The following is a 16,272-nucleotide window of genomic DNA, read 5'->3' on the forward strand; positions in this document are numbered from 1 at the left end:
TGAAGTCTTGGTAAGTTTGCTCTGCTCAAATTTGGTGCTTCAAGAGTATACTATATATATTGCTGCTGTTGGAGTCTTTAAGTACAAGTGGTATGACAGCTTCCATTTGATACTAATTAACTAGTTAGTTTTTCCGGTAAGTAATTTCCAACAGAAAGTAACCTCAGATCGAATGGTGAAGGATTTATATTTCTGTTTGATAATTGCAGCATTAGGTATGTTATAGTCTAGATTGGCTAAATTGGAGCATAGATGCTGTTCGTTTTGTGTATTACACTTGGATCAATCTAGATTGGAATAACTACACAATTACATTTATGCAATCGATGTTGTATACTTTCTGCAAATTAATGCAGAATACGGTAAAGGCATTACATTTAGGACATGCAAATTAATACTAAATGTTGTATTACATTTAGGACATGCATTACTGCAGCCGTTTACTGGCACACTGCTGCCGATGAAACTGAAGGCTCTACAGTAAAAGACCAAATTTTGTTTTCTTTTATAGTTTCGGATCCAAAATACGTGTATAAATGAAAGAAAAGTGTACTGTTGCTTCCGCGCGCAGTACTCTCCGCGATGGTCCGCAATCGCGCGACTCATCTCTGAATCAACGGAAACCAACCCTGCGATGGTCCGGTCTCCGCTCCACTTCGAATCCTCCGCCCTCACCCGTCGGATTTCTCCGGGCCCTCGTCCCTCTCCACATATAACTGTAGATCTCCCGGCCATGTCTCTCGCCTCCTCCTCCGCCGGCTCCAGTTTCTAAGCATCCTTTTGCTCCAGCGATGCCGGCTTCTCTCTCGCTCTCCCTTCCCTTCCCAACTGCCGCCCCTCCGGCATCCGATCCGTCGGCCGCCGCTGCCCCCTTCGGTGCATTCTGCAGTTACGGCCGACGGTTCTGCGGCATCCGCAGGGAGGACTCGTCACTCCGCTCGCTGAATTGGGCGGCCTCGGGGCGGATCACCCCGGATTCCTCCCGGAGGTTCTCGAGGAAGATCTTGGCCGTGGTGAAGGATAACGGGAGCCCCGCCAAAGTCTTTGATTATGATCTCGTCATCATCGGAGCTGGCGTCGGAAGCCATGGCGCTGCGCTCCATGCAGTCGAGAAGGTAATGTTGTATGTTTCTTGATGGGTTTTACCTGCTTGTTTTGTTGTATCTGAGGTACTCGAACTCGTGCGCTTGGTTGCTGGACAACCAATATTTCTTGGCGTTGGATTTCTTATATAGCCGTTCGAATTCACACGTGACAGCTTTTCTTTTAATCCTTTTATTTATACACTGATTCTATATTATGTTGCCAATAATAGTTTATACGATGCTTTTCACACTTCATTGTTGGTGTCTTCACGCCGTTTCCTTTGGTCCAATCCCGATCGTACGGGGCCGTCCTCGCGGGTGTCCGAGATGGGGATGGAAGGGCGAGGTCGGGTCGGAGCTGGTGTCTCTGGGGCTGACCCGAGGTAGGACTTGGATTCCTGCTTCAGCATCGCCTTCCTAGACAGGAGGTCAATGTCTGGAGGCGGATTCCCGACTATATCCTTTCGAAGCTTAAGTTAGTTTGAGGTGGATCTGAGGGTATTCTTTTATGTTTGAGGTCCTATCTCCCGGGATATACCAGGGGATCGATATTTATACATGTTGTAGGGAGTCGGTCGTACTCGGATTGTTAATGACTGTTGATGCTTTGGGCTGCCGGTACGTATTCTCCGGGCGGCACGGATTGACCTGTACTGTTCTACGTCGTGCGGTGCCGTCTTGTACGACCTCAGGCGACGCGGGAACCGTTGAACGTCTTCGCGGGGATGCTGCGTCCCTTCAAGTCCGTATCCGCGCCCGCGCCTCCTCGGCACCGAGGTGCGACTGTCGACTCCGAGGCACCACGTCGGCTTTGAGATGCCACATCGACTCTGAGATGGCTGTTGATCGTTACCAGAATATTCCCTATCATTCATTCTTATTTTGAGTATCCATGCTTCTATTATCCAAGCGATAGCAGTCTTTTGGTCTAAAATTAGTTGTTTTTTCTTTTTGTGTGACTCGGGTTCACTTTTTACCTACCGGTGCTGTTCCATGACAGAACCACTATTTTGTTGCTTTTCATGTTACTTGAAATACACATGATCTGTGATAGTCGTGAGACACCAACATATTTGAATACTGGAGTTTCAATTGTTTTTGCATCCCGAGCCACTTAAACACAAATGCAAAGGTTGTATGATCACCATGCACTACCGATCTCAATATACATCTATCAGTTACCATCATTATTCTATGATAAGGTTCATCTTCCTCTTTTTTTTTTGGTTGTTGAGTGCTGCTTGTTATTTTCTCGGCCAAATTTGATCTCATCTATTTACAAGAAAAGATGAATGACTAATTTGAGAGAAAGCAGTCCTTGAAATCGGTTGATTGAGCTACTTTCTTGTATTATAAAGGAAACGATTGTGCAACTTTTGGCATTCACACTGCTCTGCTTGGACACCAAAAGTTGAAAATATTAGACAATTAAACTTGAGAGAAAATTTAATGTTTCTATACTTACAAGTGTTAGGAAAAGGTAATATGTCATTCAGTAACATCCAGTCTGGGTTCAAGCATTTGATCTTTTTCTGTTTTTAATTTACAGAAATTTTCTATATTAATTTATGTGTAACTTATTCTTATTATCCTGAGCTTAAGGTATATTCATTATCCTGGTCCTTATGGTATATTGTAAGCACTGAATTCAGACAGACACCCAGGCTATTTGAAGCTTGGAGCGGGTGACAACTGAAGCAGACACAATGATGGGTCAATATTATACTTATATCTGCATATATGTGTTTTCCAATCCTAAAATAAAATTTATAATGTAGAACTCCAGACGAGCATGTACTGTTTGGAAAAAAAATTTGTGTTAAATTCACATATAATGATTTATGTGTCAGAGTGATCTCAGATCCTCAGGTGGAAGCATGAAAAATCATACATGCGAACACTACATGACATCACATAAATTTGTTTGCATACCAAATATTAAGGAAACATTTTTTATTGTGGTGAAAAATCCCAGCAGATAGCAAAGGGATTGTGGAGAAACTTATGAGCAGCCATATTTTGGACAACTCTCTTACACTACCTGACGTATGTTATTATGCTGCAAACATGAGAAGATTTTGGTATCTGTCTGTGACTGAATATCATTTCTCTTGGTTAGTAATTTGATGTGCTCTGTTAGCGTTTAGATTTTCTTTTTGCTCTTTAAGTGCTCTCCATATGCTTTGGCTTGTTATTCATCAGAATGAGTCCTAAACTATGGTACCTGATTTGCAGGGTTTAAAAACTACCATTATTGAAGGGGACATTGTTGGTGGTACTTGTGTAAATAGAGGATGTGTTCCATCTAAAGCTCTTCTTGCTGTTAGTGGTCGCATGCGTGAACTTCATGATGAGCATCACCTGAAGGCTCTGGGTCTACAGGTTTCAAGCTTCATTTCTTCTTTTTCTTACCATATGTCTAGAATCCAAAGACAATTTGTATACTGTTTTATTAGTGTCTAACCTGGCATTGAATAACTATGTGAATAGCTGGGAACATCAAAGAGACACACTATTTACCATCTTACTTTACATTTGCTGTTTGTTTTTGACAAAATACTTAATTTGATCAGATGACATCTCATTCATGATCACTGTGTTGGCTGAAGAATCTTCTTAGTTAGTAAGAAACAGGTGGTATGTACTGGTTTGCTAGTTGATCGGTATGCATACCAGCTCGTTTCGATGCGTACTCTGAAATATGGCCATGTATTGGTCAATACGGGGTATGTATTGGCCGATATGGTCAAAACTTGTCTTGTATCGATCGATATGGGTCGGTACCAATCTTAATTTCATCGATACCAACCCGAATCCAGTCTAGTTTGACCAAATTGACCATTGGGGCCTCTTTTGGGGCTTTAAATTGCCTCCCTCCCCCCTCTTTCAGTCATTCTCTCATTCTCACTCTTTCTCACACAGTTGTGATTAAAGTTCCTTATCGGGCGATTCAAGATCAACGAGAAGCAACTTCCTCCTGTGTGACAGTTTTTCCTTGATGGATTCAAAAAGATCATTTCAATATTTCCTCTTATAATCTATTCATTTATGGCTTAGATACACTTTATTCTTGTGTAAATACAACTTATATACCAATAAATTAGGAAAAAAATTCTAAGAAAATGAAATTTTCTTTGTTTTGGTCATTTTTCGGCCTTTTTTCGAAAAACCAATACATACTGGCATACCAACACGTGGTGTGCCGATGCCAACTGGTACACCAGTCCTCCTATGGATGGTATCACATGGGACAATGGTCCTTATTCTTGGTAATTAAATGTACACAGGCTTTCCTGCATGTAAAGTGTAAACTGATATATTCAACATAATGGTTTTGCAGTTTCCCATGATGAAGATCTGAAGTCAAATAAGCATTTATCATACATTTAAACATAGCTTTTGTTTGTCTCACTGGACAATATTAAAGCCACAGATTATTATTTGATTTTTTTTGTTACATCAGGGTCATTTATTTCATAAGCATTTAAATATTTATCTTAATTATATTTTTCTGACCATGCCACCTTTAGTATATTTCTGTGAAAATCTACTGCACTGAGACTTTCTGTAGTCTGTTTATCAAATTATCCTAATTTATGTCATGTTTTAATGCTTCATTGCACTGAAATGATAGGTCACATCTCCTGGTTATAATAGAGTAAGCGTTGCTGATCATGCAAATAATCTTGCTTCCAAAATTCAGATTAATTTGACTAATTCATTGAAAGCTCTAGGTGTTGATATACTCACAGGTGTAGGCACTATTGTGGTAAGTTGCATGTGCTTGATATTAATTTTTCTGTAGTACATAATTATTATTATGCAACATCATTTAATAGCTGAGTAACCTGAGTTTCTAGTTTGTAGTAGATTATATTATGGTCATTATATCGAGATACATATTAGTTTTGCATGATTTTTCTTTATCGATTATAAGTTATTCTGTGACAATCTATCTGGGAATTATTTTAACAGGCCAAAAATATTTAATAATTTTTTTATACTGATTCCTCTAACTGTATAACATGTGATCTTGTTGAAATATAGCTTAAAATATATATCATGGAAGGTTGCGTTGAAAACCCACCATTCTAATGTGAAAAGATAGAAGAACTATGCTTATTAAATATGTTGTGTTAATGCTTTCTGTACCAGTCTTACAACTCCATGCTTCTTTGGGTTAATTAAATTTGGAATTGATTCACAATTGACTTGTTATTTTCCTAACCCTTTGTAGATCAAACAGCCGTAGCATCACAATGATAAGAATTATCTGAGAAGTGCAAAGAGAAGAATGTTATTAGATTTTTATTGAAAATAGCACATGTATATTAAATGAAACATAGGAGTGCAGTGTCTTTGAAAGTAGAAGTACCAACTTATTTTACTAATTAGGATTTTACGCTCTCGAACCCTGGTTATAATACTATATATTTTTTTGTGCTTAATTGAATGCATCAAGTATACTTAATGAAGCATGAATTCTTCAAACTGCTTGTCATGTCCATTGTGCTCATATCAGACTCTTAACAGTAGCCTCTTATTTCTTGACACACATCAGGTACTTGAAAAAAATATTAGGATCTGTATAACTGACATAAATATTAACTTACGATGCATGTATATATTTTATAAACACACATATACATTTGATTTTTATTTTCTGTATACATTTATGATACATGCATGTTTATTTTCTATCTTTGAATTGCTGTATTGATGTGTATGTATTGTGTTGTGTGCATGTCCATGCTTTATAAACTATACTACAAACTAGTATTATATGATTACTGCAATCAAATTACCTATTTATTGTTCTCAGATATCAGATCATTGATCTGGGTGTGTGTTTGTGCGAGTATTGTGTTTGGTTCATTGATATTCTACTGAGTTTTTGTAAGCACATTGACTCTATGTTTAAGTGCTAGAGGATTGTGATTAAGCTGTTACTGTTACCTTAATGAGATGAAGAAACTTGCACGGGCTAATCCAAGCTCTAAAACCTTCCTATGTGCAGGTTATTCCATTTCAATCTTTAGATGCCACTCCCTTTTATAGATTAAAGATGTCCATTCATATTAAAATTTTGTTTTTGTGCTGTATATTTGTAATGCCAATGACTATAACAAAAGGAAAACTAAATCATGGATTTTATGAAGTGTCGCTTGAATAGTATAATCCAGATTATTCTAAATAACTGTTTTAGTTGGGAGAAATACCATAACTTTCCATTATTGATGGCTAATATCAGGTTGATAGCTCTTTGCTATATTGTTCTTACTTCTTACAAAAGACACTAGGAATACTGTTTCTTGAATATGTTTTATATTGACTAGCAATGGAGTTGTGTTTCCCTTCAACTCTAATCTATATTTATTTCTTCCTCTGCTTATGCATGAGGTATTTGGTTTTGAAATGATTTGTCATTCTTTGCTGATGTCAGAGAGTCATGAACTATGGTCTTACCATGACACACTGATGTTTTCACGGTACACAAAAGGTGAAATATGGAAAGGTCGGGTTTCCTGGCACAGAAATTACAGCTAGGAATACAATAATAGCTAGTGGATCTGTTCCCTTTGTACCTACTGGCATTGAAGTGGATGGTTAACTTTATTTTCTCTGACTCATTTAGTTGGAAATTAGTCAACTATGCATGTACATAAGTGCATGATACTGTTGCTGATGTTGGAAAATTTTCATGTGAAAATGATGGAATTCTGCTTTGGTGTTTGTACTTCCTTCTTGTATTTGGTTGCAGAGATGAGGAAATATTAATATATAATAACCAAAAGAACTATTATGTATGTTTTGTTCATAATTTTTGTTCTGCTTTTTTGGTACGTTTTTCTGATTTTTTTTTTCAGATGTTCTACTATATAAATTTCCAACTCAAATTCATGATTAGACATTCTTCAACAATCAACATGGACTTGTAGTGCATTTTAGATGGACATTACTGTTTCCAAGATATTGTAGAAAATATCGTGATTTATGTATAATAGGCTTTTATTCATGTGAAATACAGCCTATGGGTTTCAAAATTGTTGGCATATTATACCAATATCCAAATGTTTCGATATGGGATGTGTTTACTTTTTTGTTTTGATGCAGTTGTTACTTTTTTGTCCTTGTGTACTTATACCACAATTATGGATAACTTGTAAGATTTCAGTGTATCTTTATATGTACTAGCTTTAATTTTTTTTTACCCAAGTACCATGAAAAAAAAAAAAAGGTTGATCATACATCTCCGTTTCTTTCTGCAACCAGGAACAACATTATGGTTCTCAATTTCTACTGTTCCTTGATATTGACTTTTAATTTACAGATAATGGTTTCTTTTTTATTTGTTTTAATCCTTTGTATCTTGGCAGATATGCTTTCTATTTTCTATGAATTTGATTTATCTACTATAGGTTAATCCAAGTATTCTTTTGTCATTCTTATTTGATTAATTTAGTTACTTTTAATTTATCGGGTGGTACATGTACGGAAAACTGTATTCACTAGTGATCATGCACTCAAGCTGGAGCGGGTGCCAGATTGGATAGCTATTGTAGGAAGTGGTTATATTGGACTTGAATTTAGTGATGTGTACACTGCCCTTGGTAGTGAGGTATGACGTTATTCTCAGCCACTGCTTTCATATGTTTTCTTACAGGCAATGCCTATTCCATGGATGATTCTTTACCTCAGACTTAGCTTCCGTTTCTCTTGTAACTCATTATAAGCTTGCAGACATATAATCTTTGAATGCCCAGTATAACGACTTTTGTTCATCAACATGAGTCCTCTTTAAACATGTGTTTTGATGTTTGATATTAGTCCTTACGGCAAATGTCATGGTTTAGTTACATGGTGTCCTAACATTCAGCATACAAATCTTTACATTCCTTAAAGTTGTCTATGATGTTGGTAGCCCCATTTTTTCATGGTTTTGGTTAGAAGCAATGTGGATTCCTTTTTATTAACTATATTGTTGGATTATGCTTTGCGATCATGGTATTTATTAACTATATTGTTGGAATTTTCTATCATTGTTAGTGGCTAGCTGTTAGTGATAACCTTCTTTGATACTACCAACATTGGCCAACCATTGCTACTAGCTTACTATTAACTCCAAGATCGAATAATGTTCTAACATGATAAAGTTTCTTCACGTAGCCGGACTTATGCTAGAAAGGAGCATCAAGAGACAGAAGGTGAAATAAGATCATGAACAAGAACTTAATGAATACCATTGAAAATTAAGTCATAATAAATTGAGATAAATAATAAAATGGTTATGTTGCATCAAATTTGTAATTATCCAATTATCCAACCATTGCTACTAGCTTACTATTAACTCCAAGATCGAATAATGTTCTAACATGATAAAGTTTCTTCACGTAGCCGGACTTATGCTAGAAAGGAGCATCAAGAGACAGAAGGTGAAATAAGATCATGAACAAGAACTTAATGAACCATTGAAAATTAAGTCATAATAATTTGAGATAAATAATAAAATGGTTATGTTGCATCAAATTTGTAATTATCCAATTATTGATACAAATTAGATTTACAGCCAATCCATAATTGAGTACTGGTTAATCATCCAACACTATACAATGTTTCTTTTTTTCTTTTATCTCATGAACTTGATTTCTACTGTTTGCTTGAAAGACTTCTTCTAAATTTTTTCATCAGGTGACTTTTGTTGAAAGTCTGGATCAACTAGTGGTACTTGTGGCCATTCCAACAAAACAACAATTAAGAATTCTTACTAGCACAGCTCCATTTTTTTATAGATTAGTATGTATTACCAGCATCTTCATTTTACAAGCTCATTATTGGTTGCAAGATCAACATCCACATTTATTTACCAAAACCAGTAGAAATATATGTCTATAGATTTTTCTCCTCACTGTGCATCCACATTACAAGATACGTCTGATGGTATTACCTTTTAGATTTTTCTAAATTCAGCTGTTCACTTGGATAGACTCCTATGATGGATGAGAATTAGCTCAATAATGTTGGCTTGAAATTTGTCAATATTTGCTTCGTGACTGGCAATTTTTCATTTGACCTCTGTAAGGGGTTGAATGTGAAAATATAATGAATTTTCACTCAAATAAGACTAAGTCATGAAAAAAAATTTAGTTGTTGTTGTGGTTTCTAGTCATACATTAGTTTATTTCTGCAAAAAACAAGGTTATACACTAATTTCTCTCTGTTAGAATTATTCGTGTTTTTTTTCTGTGACACATGAGGTTTGGATGTCCCACTCCTGAGTTTTCTTTTGCAGCCTCAAGCAAGGGAGAAAGGTGAGAAGGATAGGTTTGAAGTACGTGTTGCCAAGACTAGTTTCAAGGCTAACACAAAAGCTCTGGCAGAGAATGAAGGTGAGGGGCTCGCTAAGGTTATATTTTGGACCATTATCTTATTATGAAATTAAAAACACATTATGCCATGACTGGAAGCTTGTGTAACTCTCATTATGATAGTTATCAATTCCATGAGAATATTATCCCTTCTTTAACTTTATTGAAGTTCTGTTACTTGAATTCCAAGAAAATAGTTGCCACAGGTTTCGTTAAATATGGTGTTTCATCCTACTTCTAAAATCGGTTATATTATTCTAGTGCACATATACAAAACTAAGGCATGTATATGAGATATATTAATTTGAAAATTTTGTAATAGTAGTAGGATATGTTTTGTCATGGTCACAAGAAAAGTTTTTTCATTATGCCATATAGATCTTGGGCACTAAAATATTTTGACTATGTTGACATTGAATCATGATAAGTAATTAGAGGTTACATAAGTATCTTGATCATCAAGTAGCTATTCTACTTATACATGAGGAGGAAAAAGATCTAGTAAATAGAAATACATTGAAATTTAACATTTAATCCATTTCTTAAATGGTATTTTTGAACATCATAAAAAGTTTAATGTTCATGAAAATCCACCCTATATCAAATTATCAATAACTATACTTTTAATCATCTCATTTATGTCATTCCTTAGACTTATCATATACTTGTATTACATCCAACAGCAAACCCAGCACACAACCATTTTCTTAAAAATATTTCTTTAAAATACTGGTATACTTTTCCAATGAGATCCTATCATGGATTGATGGACCATGCATACCAATCCTTGGCTAGACCGATCAGTACCACTGTACCGATACATGGCACAGTATGTACTGAAAACTCAAGAGGAAGCAGAAGGAGAAGGAACAAATGGTGGAGGAAGAAGATGAGTGGTGGAAGAAGAGGAGGAAGGAGGAAGAGAAAAGAAGAAGAGGTGGCAGTGGAGGAAGAAGAAGGATAAAAGATTTGGATACTAGATCTTTTATTCAAGCAGTATTTGCTACCATTACTTTGGGACCTTTCTTTTTAGGGGGCTTTGGTGTATTTTCATAGTACTGCTCTCTCTCTCTCTCTCTCTCTCTCTCTCTCTCTATATATATATATATATATATATATATATATATATACTCCCTTAAAACTTTTTCTAAATCTTAGATTTTATTAGAATGAAATAAATAATAATCATTTCTAAAAAATTTGTAGAATATGCAATCAGTTTGTCTTGCAGTAGATTTTATGCTTGCCTTGACGAATTTGTTCTTGTAATGCAGTTGATATACAGACCTGATAAAGGGGAGATCCGTGGAGTTCATATTTTAGGGCTGCATGCTGCAGACCTCATCCATGAGGCATCAAATGCGATAGCCCTGGGAACACGTCTACAGGTGATCATATTTCACACTTGAATATTTTGATTTGTGATTGCTCACGATCATTTACTTGGATTACACGTTATATGCATCTAAAAGAACTGCAGTCGTGCCTTTACATATGAAAATTGAGAAACAATTGTTTATAGTATGCTGCCCCCTTATTAGGTTCATCTATGTTTCATGTCTTTTTGATGAAATATTTAGCTTATGTTGATGTGAACAAACTTGAAGTTCTATAACATGTGAACTACTAGCTGTTTTATGGATAACAAAAGTTACACCAAATCAATCTCTGTGAAGCATCTCTCAAGCGCTTTTGGCCTAATATGACATGTTTCTTTTTTTTTTTTTGTAAAATCTAGAAAAGATGTAAGTTCTCTTTGAAGACTCATAGGTAGGGAACCTCAGAGTAGTCTGCCACTTTGTTGTGTCTACCAGGAAAAAGTTGACATACGCCCAAGGAAAATAGTTAGACTTTACTGCAGAATATTGCAGCATTGAATGCTTGGGGCTCCAATATGGAGGAGCTCTGGTTGCTTCACTTTCTTTAGCAGGACTTGATTTTTAGTTTAATGCTATCCAAAAATAGTTTATTTTTAAGGACCATTACTTATTAGATGATGGTGTAGACTGTGTTGTTTTCTCATCAGCTTATTTATCATTGATATAAAATTGTTTTTTTCTGTAATTGCCACATCACCTTTCTTAAAGTTTCATTAAATGTCAAGTTTCTGGGGTTCGCGCAATTGCATCTTGCACACTGCCACTAAATAGGTTAGATCTTTCAACATACCGGCTAGACCTTGAGGTTCTTCAGAAGATGCTTAAACTTTACCTTGATTAGAAAGTTATCTCCAGTAGCCATTCATAAATTTTCTTTTAAATCATTCATGAACTTTTCCATAAAATTTAGATTGTCCTGTATTCTTGAGTGTCACCATCTGGAAGAGTCTTGGATGATGATGATGATGGGATGCAAGTGAAACAAATAATTGTAACCATCTTGAATGCCTGTCCTGTTAAGTGACCCTTAAAGTTTCTATTCACTGGTAATGATGCCAGGTACTGTTGTATTTGAACATCTTTGCAACTATATAATGCATAAAGCTAGATCTAATGTTTTTGTTTTAACATTGATCTTCACATTTAAAATAATATTTCTTAACAAATCGTTCAAATATTCTTTCTGGAAGCTCCTGATGTGATGGTGTCTTTAACATCTATACCTCCACTTCTTTATGGCTTTAAAACAAAAAAGATATATTAAATTCCAAGAGAAACATTTCAGTTGACAACAGGCAATTAATTTTTGTGATTCTGTGTTTGTTGAATTAAAAAAAATTCTATTTACTGAATAAGTTACAACTGTTCTATTGCAACAGGATATAAAATTTGCCGTTCATGCGCATCCAACTTTATCTGAAGTTTTACACGAACTCTTCAAATCTTCTAAGGTATGCATCTAATCTTCTTTGGTATAATGCATCTGACAGTGTCTATAATCTTTATAGTATCTTGAAGACTTAGAAATCTGTCTTACATATCATGCTGAACTAAAAGAACGATAAAGAAAAGATAAAATTTGATGGACCACTAGTTATGAATTATATATTTGTTGAAGTATTCTATTGCCTTGCCTTGTTAGAATCTGCAAAAAACTTTAGAGCGACAATGATTGGTTCAATCACACAATTAATTCAAGCCAAATCGACATAATTAATTGTTGATTAGCAATTGATGCAAGCCAAATTCTGCTTGGTTGTTTATAAATAATCTGAGAGAAAATTTTGTGAAATTATATCGGCCACAATATTCCATCGTCAAAAGGTTTCCTTTACCATCAGTACATATGTTCATTCACTTGTTTTGCCAGGTTAATGTTGGTGTCCCGTCTTCTGTAAGTCAACCAGTTGCAGCCAAACCAGTCTTTAGATGATCTCGGTTATCAGGAGGAAGCCTTCTCAAATACCTTATAACACATCAAGAATCTCATCTTTGTTTTCACTGAAGATAACGAATTCGTGGAAAGCTCAGTGGAGCTCTGCTGTTGCTGCTACCGACGGAAGGAGAGGTTTTTTCTCTTTCTTCTTGTTTTACACGTTTATTTTGACCACTAAACAGGCTTATTTAAAAGGTGGCATGGCAAGTGTTTTGCCTTTGTCTATAGATCGTGATAGTTCCACGTTTATTGGATTGTTTTGTTCCACGTCGTGATCGGAATATTGTGCGGTGTGCATCAAGCTGTGTGTGTGGGCGTAGTATCCCTTTTTCCTATCGTTTCACTCTTTTTCTTGCTTCTTAGTGACGGCTACCACTGAAGACTTGGACCAGCGGAGCAATCAAAGCCACAAAGAACAAGTGGGTGATAGGAGGGCCACGATCCGGAAAAAGTGAGTTCATCTTTTTTGTTTATATTCCGAGATGTTGCCTTCGTATTAATTTAAATTGCTATTAGGCTAAGGAGAAGGCCGCTAGAGAGGCAAAAAAAAAAGAACTGTGAACATGCTTTTACTACAGTGCTCTCTAAATGAATGTACTATGGTACATGCTCGCCTGTGTCACCTTTAATGATGCCATTTCATGATTATAGTTAGGTTTGTCATTGCCAAAAGCTGCCGGTTCCCGGGACAAGTATGCCGAAATTAATTGCTCGTCGAATGGCAGAGCTCTCTCAGCGTCAGACGGTCTCCTCGAGGTATGTATTGATTGCATGGTCCTCAGCACACCGTAATGATTACTTCTTACTGCATTTTGTTGCGTAGAACTCAATGTGACAATATATGCATGCTCTTGTCTTGATTGGTGCCACTGTTCGCTAGCTTTCCAACGCACAAATATACGCCCCGTTCCTAAAATCTTTCTTCTGCAAACACTGTCACGTAGCTGCAATTTGTCTTTCCTCCTACCAGCCTATAGTTTTAGCAGTGTGTTCGAGTAGGCCTTTGAAGCGAGCTGTGAATTATTTGCCGCACTGCTCGTTGATTTGTCCTATTGAGATTGAATAGTCTTCATCGCTTTTGTCGTCTTTAATTGATTAAGTCATAACATAAGACACCAAATTCTATATTTTTCTTTACATTACTTGTCAATTTGACCTGTTCTGACTTGCAAGATCCAAGGGTGAGGCCAAGTCGGAAAACAAAAAAAGAAAAGTTTATTTGATCAAATTAGAAATTTCAACCTTATGATTGTTCCGATTCAAGAGTCATCTCACCAAAAGGTAATTGTCTGAAAACAATGCAATTTTCATTTTTCCCAAAGCAACACATCTTTCAGCTTTTCAGTATATGATTTTGTTGATGCAACCTTTGTTGATTTTTCTTTCAGTTCATGGACATATTATCTTTTCTAAACGATATCCTTTAAATTAAAAAAAATATTACAAAATAATGATCATTCCAGTGAGTCACTGGCAGATCAAGATAACAAAAAATGATCATCAGGAATAAACCTAGAAAAATACCCTTTGATGTTAGTAGGATAAAGATGAAACTCTTCCCTCTTTCTCCCTTCTTTGGAACCGGTCTCCTTATTTGTTCTGGTGCAAAGTTCAACCAAGGTAAAGTGCAAGCTAGAGGGGATACCCTTTCGTTCCTCCATGTGTGTTGCCTTGACCCACCCATCTTTTGTAGGCTTAGTTGGTGAGGAGGCAAGGAGTAATTGTGGTTGACAATGCTTAAGGATATTTGTGGTGCATGGTCAGCAATGTCATTTCCCAACTTATGTTCGAAGATCTACTTGTTGTTAAGGTGTTCATGTTTCGATTAGTTTCACATTCTTCTCTCATCATTATCAAAATTTATAAAGGCAAATAATTAATTTATTTTTATTAAAAAAATTAGTTTTCTTACATAATGTTACGAGTTTGAAGAGGGAGGAGGTGGTGATGGGTGAGGATGGAGATGACCATTGGGGTCTACAGCATTGATCGTGACCCTCACGTCCCCTCCTATCTCATGTGAGAGTTATGGTCAACCATGACTAGGGTTGATAAACTAAGTGAAAGAAATGTGATTAGGGTTACGAGTAATTTTTTTTTAATGTTATGAGGTAAAATAATCTATTTATGTAGACAAGAGGGTTCAGCGAGACATTCGGCTAAAAAAAAATTTATAGTTATAATCTATTTTTAGGAATTTATTTTTTGTTTAAATAATAAATATGCAAAAGTTTGTATGTACGTATATATTTAGGATCTGAAGCCCAAAGTTTGTAAGTAGATAAATCCATGCATAAGCTATATATATATATATATATATATATATATATATATATATATATATATATATATATATATATATATATATATATATATATATATATATATATATATATATATATATATATATATAGATAGAGAGAGAGAGAGAGAGAGAGAGAGAGAGAGAGAGAGATTAATGGATGTGAGAGGCCTAATAAAGAAGTGTTATTGCGAACTAGTCTTGGAAGATTTAAGACATAAATGAACAGTCCCAAGAATCATATATATATATATATATATATATATATATATATATATATATAGAGTAATGGATGTGAGAGGCCTAGTAAAGAAGTGTTATTGCGAACTAGCCTTGGAAGATTTAAGACATAAATGAGCAGTCCCAAGAATCATCGTCCTTCCAGTCCGCGCACTGCTTACAAAGGATAGACGGACACGGTGCAACGACGAAGTACAATCGCGGTGCGAACAGTGGACAGCAGAAGAGAGGAGTGGAGGAAGCGACGCAGGTACATCCCTCTTCCCCTTTTACTGTGCGGAGTAACACCCGAACCCACCACGTTTTGTTGTTGGAAAGGGACGGCGAGTGTGCGTCGGAGAGGGACTGCAGCGTCAGCATCAGCGGCGAATTAAGGCCTCGCTGGTGTGCCCCGCCGCTGCTCCTTCTGACCGCCGGATAGGCCTGTGATGGAGACACCTACTCGCCTTTCCCCTTTGGACCACCTCCCGTGCCCATCCTCTCATGTCACGGTCCCTCCAAAACAGCCTCTATTGTCACCCGCGTTGGCACCATACTTAGTCAGGAATATAATCATGCTTAGAGAAAATATTATAAGTGAACTCAATAAAATCAAAACAAAAACACAAAAACCGAATTGGCCAACTCCTTTTTTTGCTAGTAGTTTTATAATTTCTTCGGAACATCAATAAAAACATAATAATGCTAATAAAAAAATATTATAAATGAATTAAATAAAATCAAAATAAATTAGAAATCAATTGGTTTACTATATTAGGATTCAAATGTATATTTATAATGGTTTAAAAACATCACTCAAATATGAATCGAAAATGGATTTGTTATAGTATTTTGATGATCATAATAAAAAAATATATAAAATCTATTTAAAAATATTATAAATGATCTAGATAGATTTGTAATATTTCGATTAGTCTCGTATGAGCAAAAATAAAATTGACTTATAAGGATGTGATTGATATAC

At 35.8% G+C, this 16,272-nt stretch overlaps 2 protein-coding genes across 3 annotated transcripts; both read left to right on the forward strand.

The window, feature by feature from the left end:
* The first annotated feature begins 31 nt into the window (after positions 1 to 31).
* Positions 32 to 3,657, forward strand: LOC135629599 (dihydrolipoyl dehydrogenase 2, chloroplastic-like). Its single transcript, XM_065137186.1, has 2 exons — positions 32 to 1,115; positions 3,321 to 3,657. The coding sequence occupies exons 1-2, from the start codon at positions 792 to 794 to the stop codon at positions 3,546 to 3,548; spliced, it is 552 nt and encodes a 183-aa protein (XP_064993258.1). The 5' UTR covers positions 32 to 791; the 3' UTR covers positions 3,549 to 3,657.
* LOC135629600 (dihydrolipoyl dehydrogenase 2, chloroplastic-like) lies at positions 3,339 to 14,519 on the forward strand. 2 transcript variants are annotated; one of them, XR_010493294.1, is made up of 8 exons: positions 3,339 to 3,467; positions 7,599 to 7,704; positions 9,376 to 9,472; positions 10,726 to 10,839; positions 12,210 to 12,281; positions 12,701 to 12,898; positions 13,130 to 13,217; positions 13,418 to 14,519. XR_010493294.1 is itself a non-coding variant. In XM_065137187.1 (5 exons), the coding sequence occupies exons 1-5, from the start codon at positions 7,679 to 7,681 to the stop codon at positions 12,761 to 12,763; spliced, it is 372 nt and encodes a 123-aa protein (XP_064993259.1). In that variant the 5' UTR covers positions 4,905 to 7,678; the 3' UTR covers positions 12,764 to 13,029. The 2 variants fall into 2 exon arrangements, 1 of the variants encoding a protein (XP_064993259.1); XM_065137187.1 differs by lacking the exons at positions 3,339 to 3,467; positions 13,130 to 13,217; positions 13,418 to 14,519 and having other exon boundaries at positions 4,905 to 7,704; positions 12,701 to 13,029.
* Positions 14,520 to 16,272: the final 1,753 nt, after the last annotated feature.

This window comes from Musa acuminata, chromosome BXJ3-1 (genome assembly GCF_036884655.1).
Source record: "Musa acuminata AAA Group cultivar baxijiao chromosome BXJ3-1, Cavendish_Baxijiao_AAA, whole genome shotgun sequence".
Lineage (NCBI taxonomy): Eukaryota > Viridiplantae > Streptophyta > Magnoliopsida > Zingiberales > Musaceae > Musa > Musa acuminata.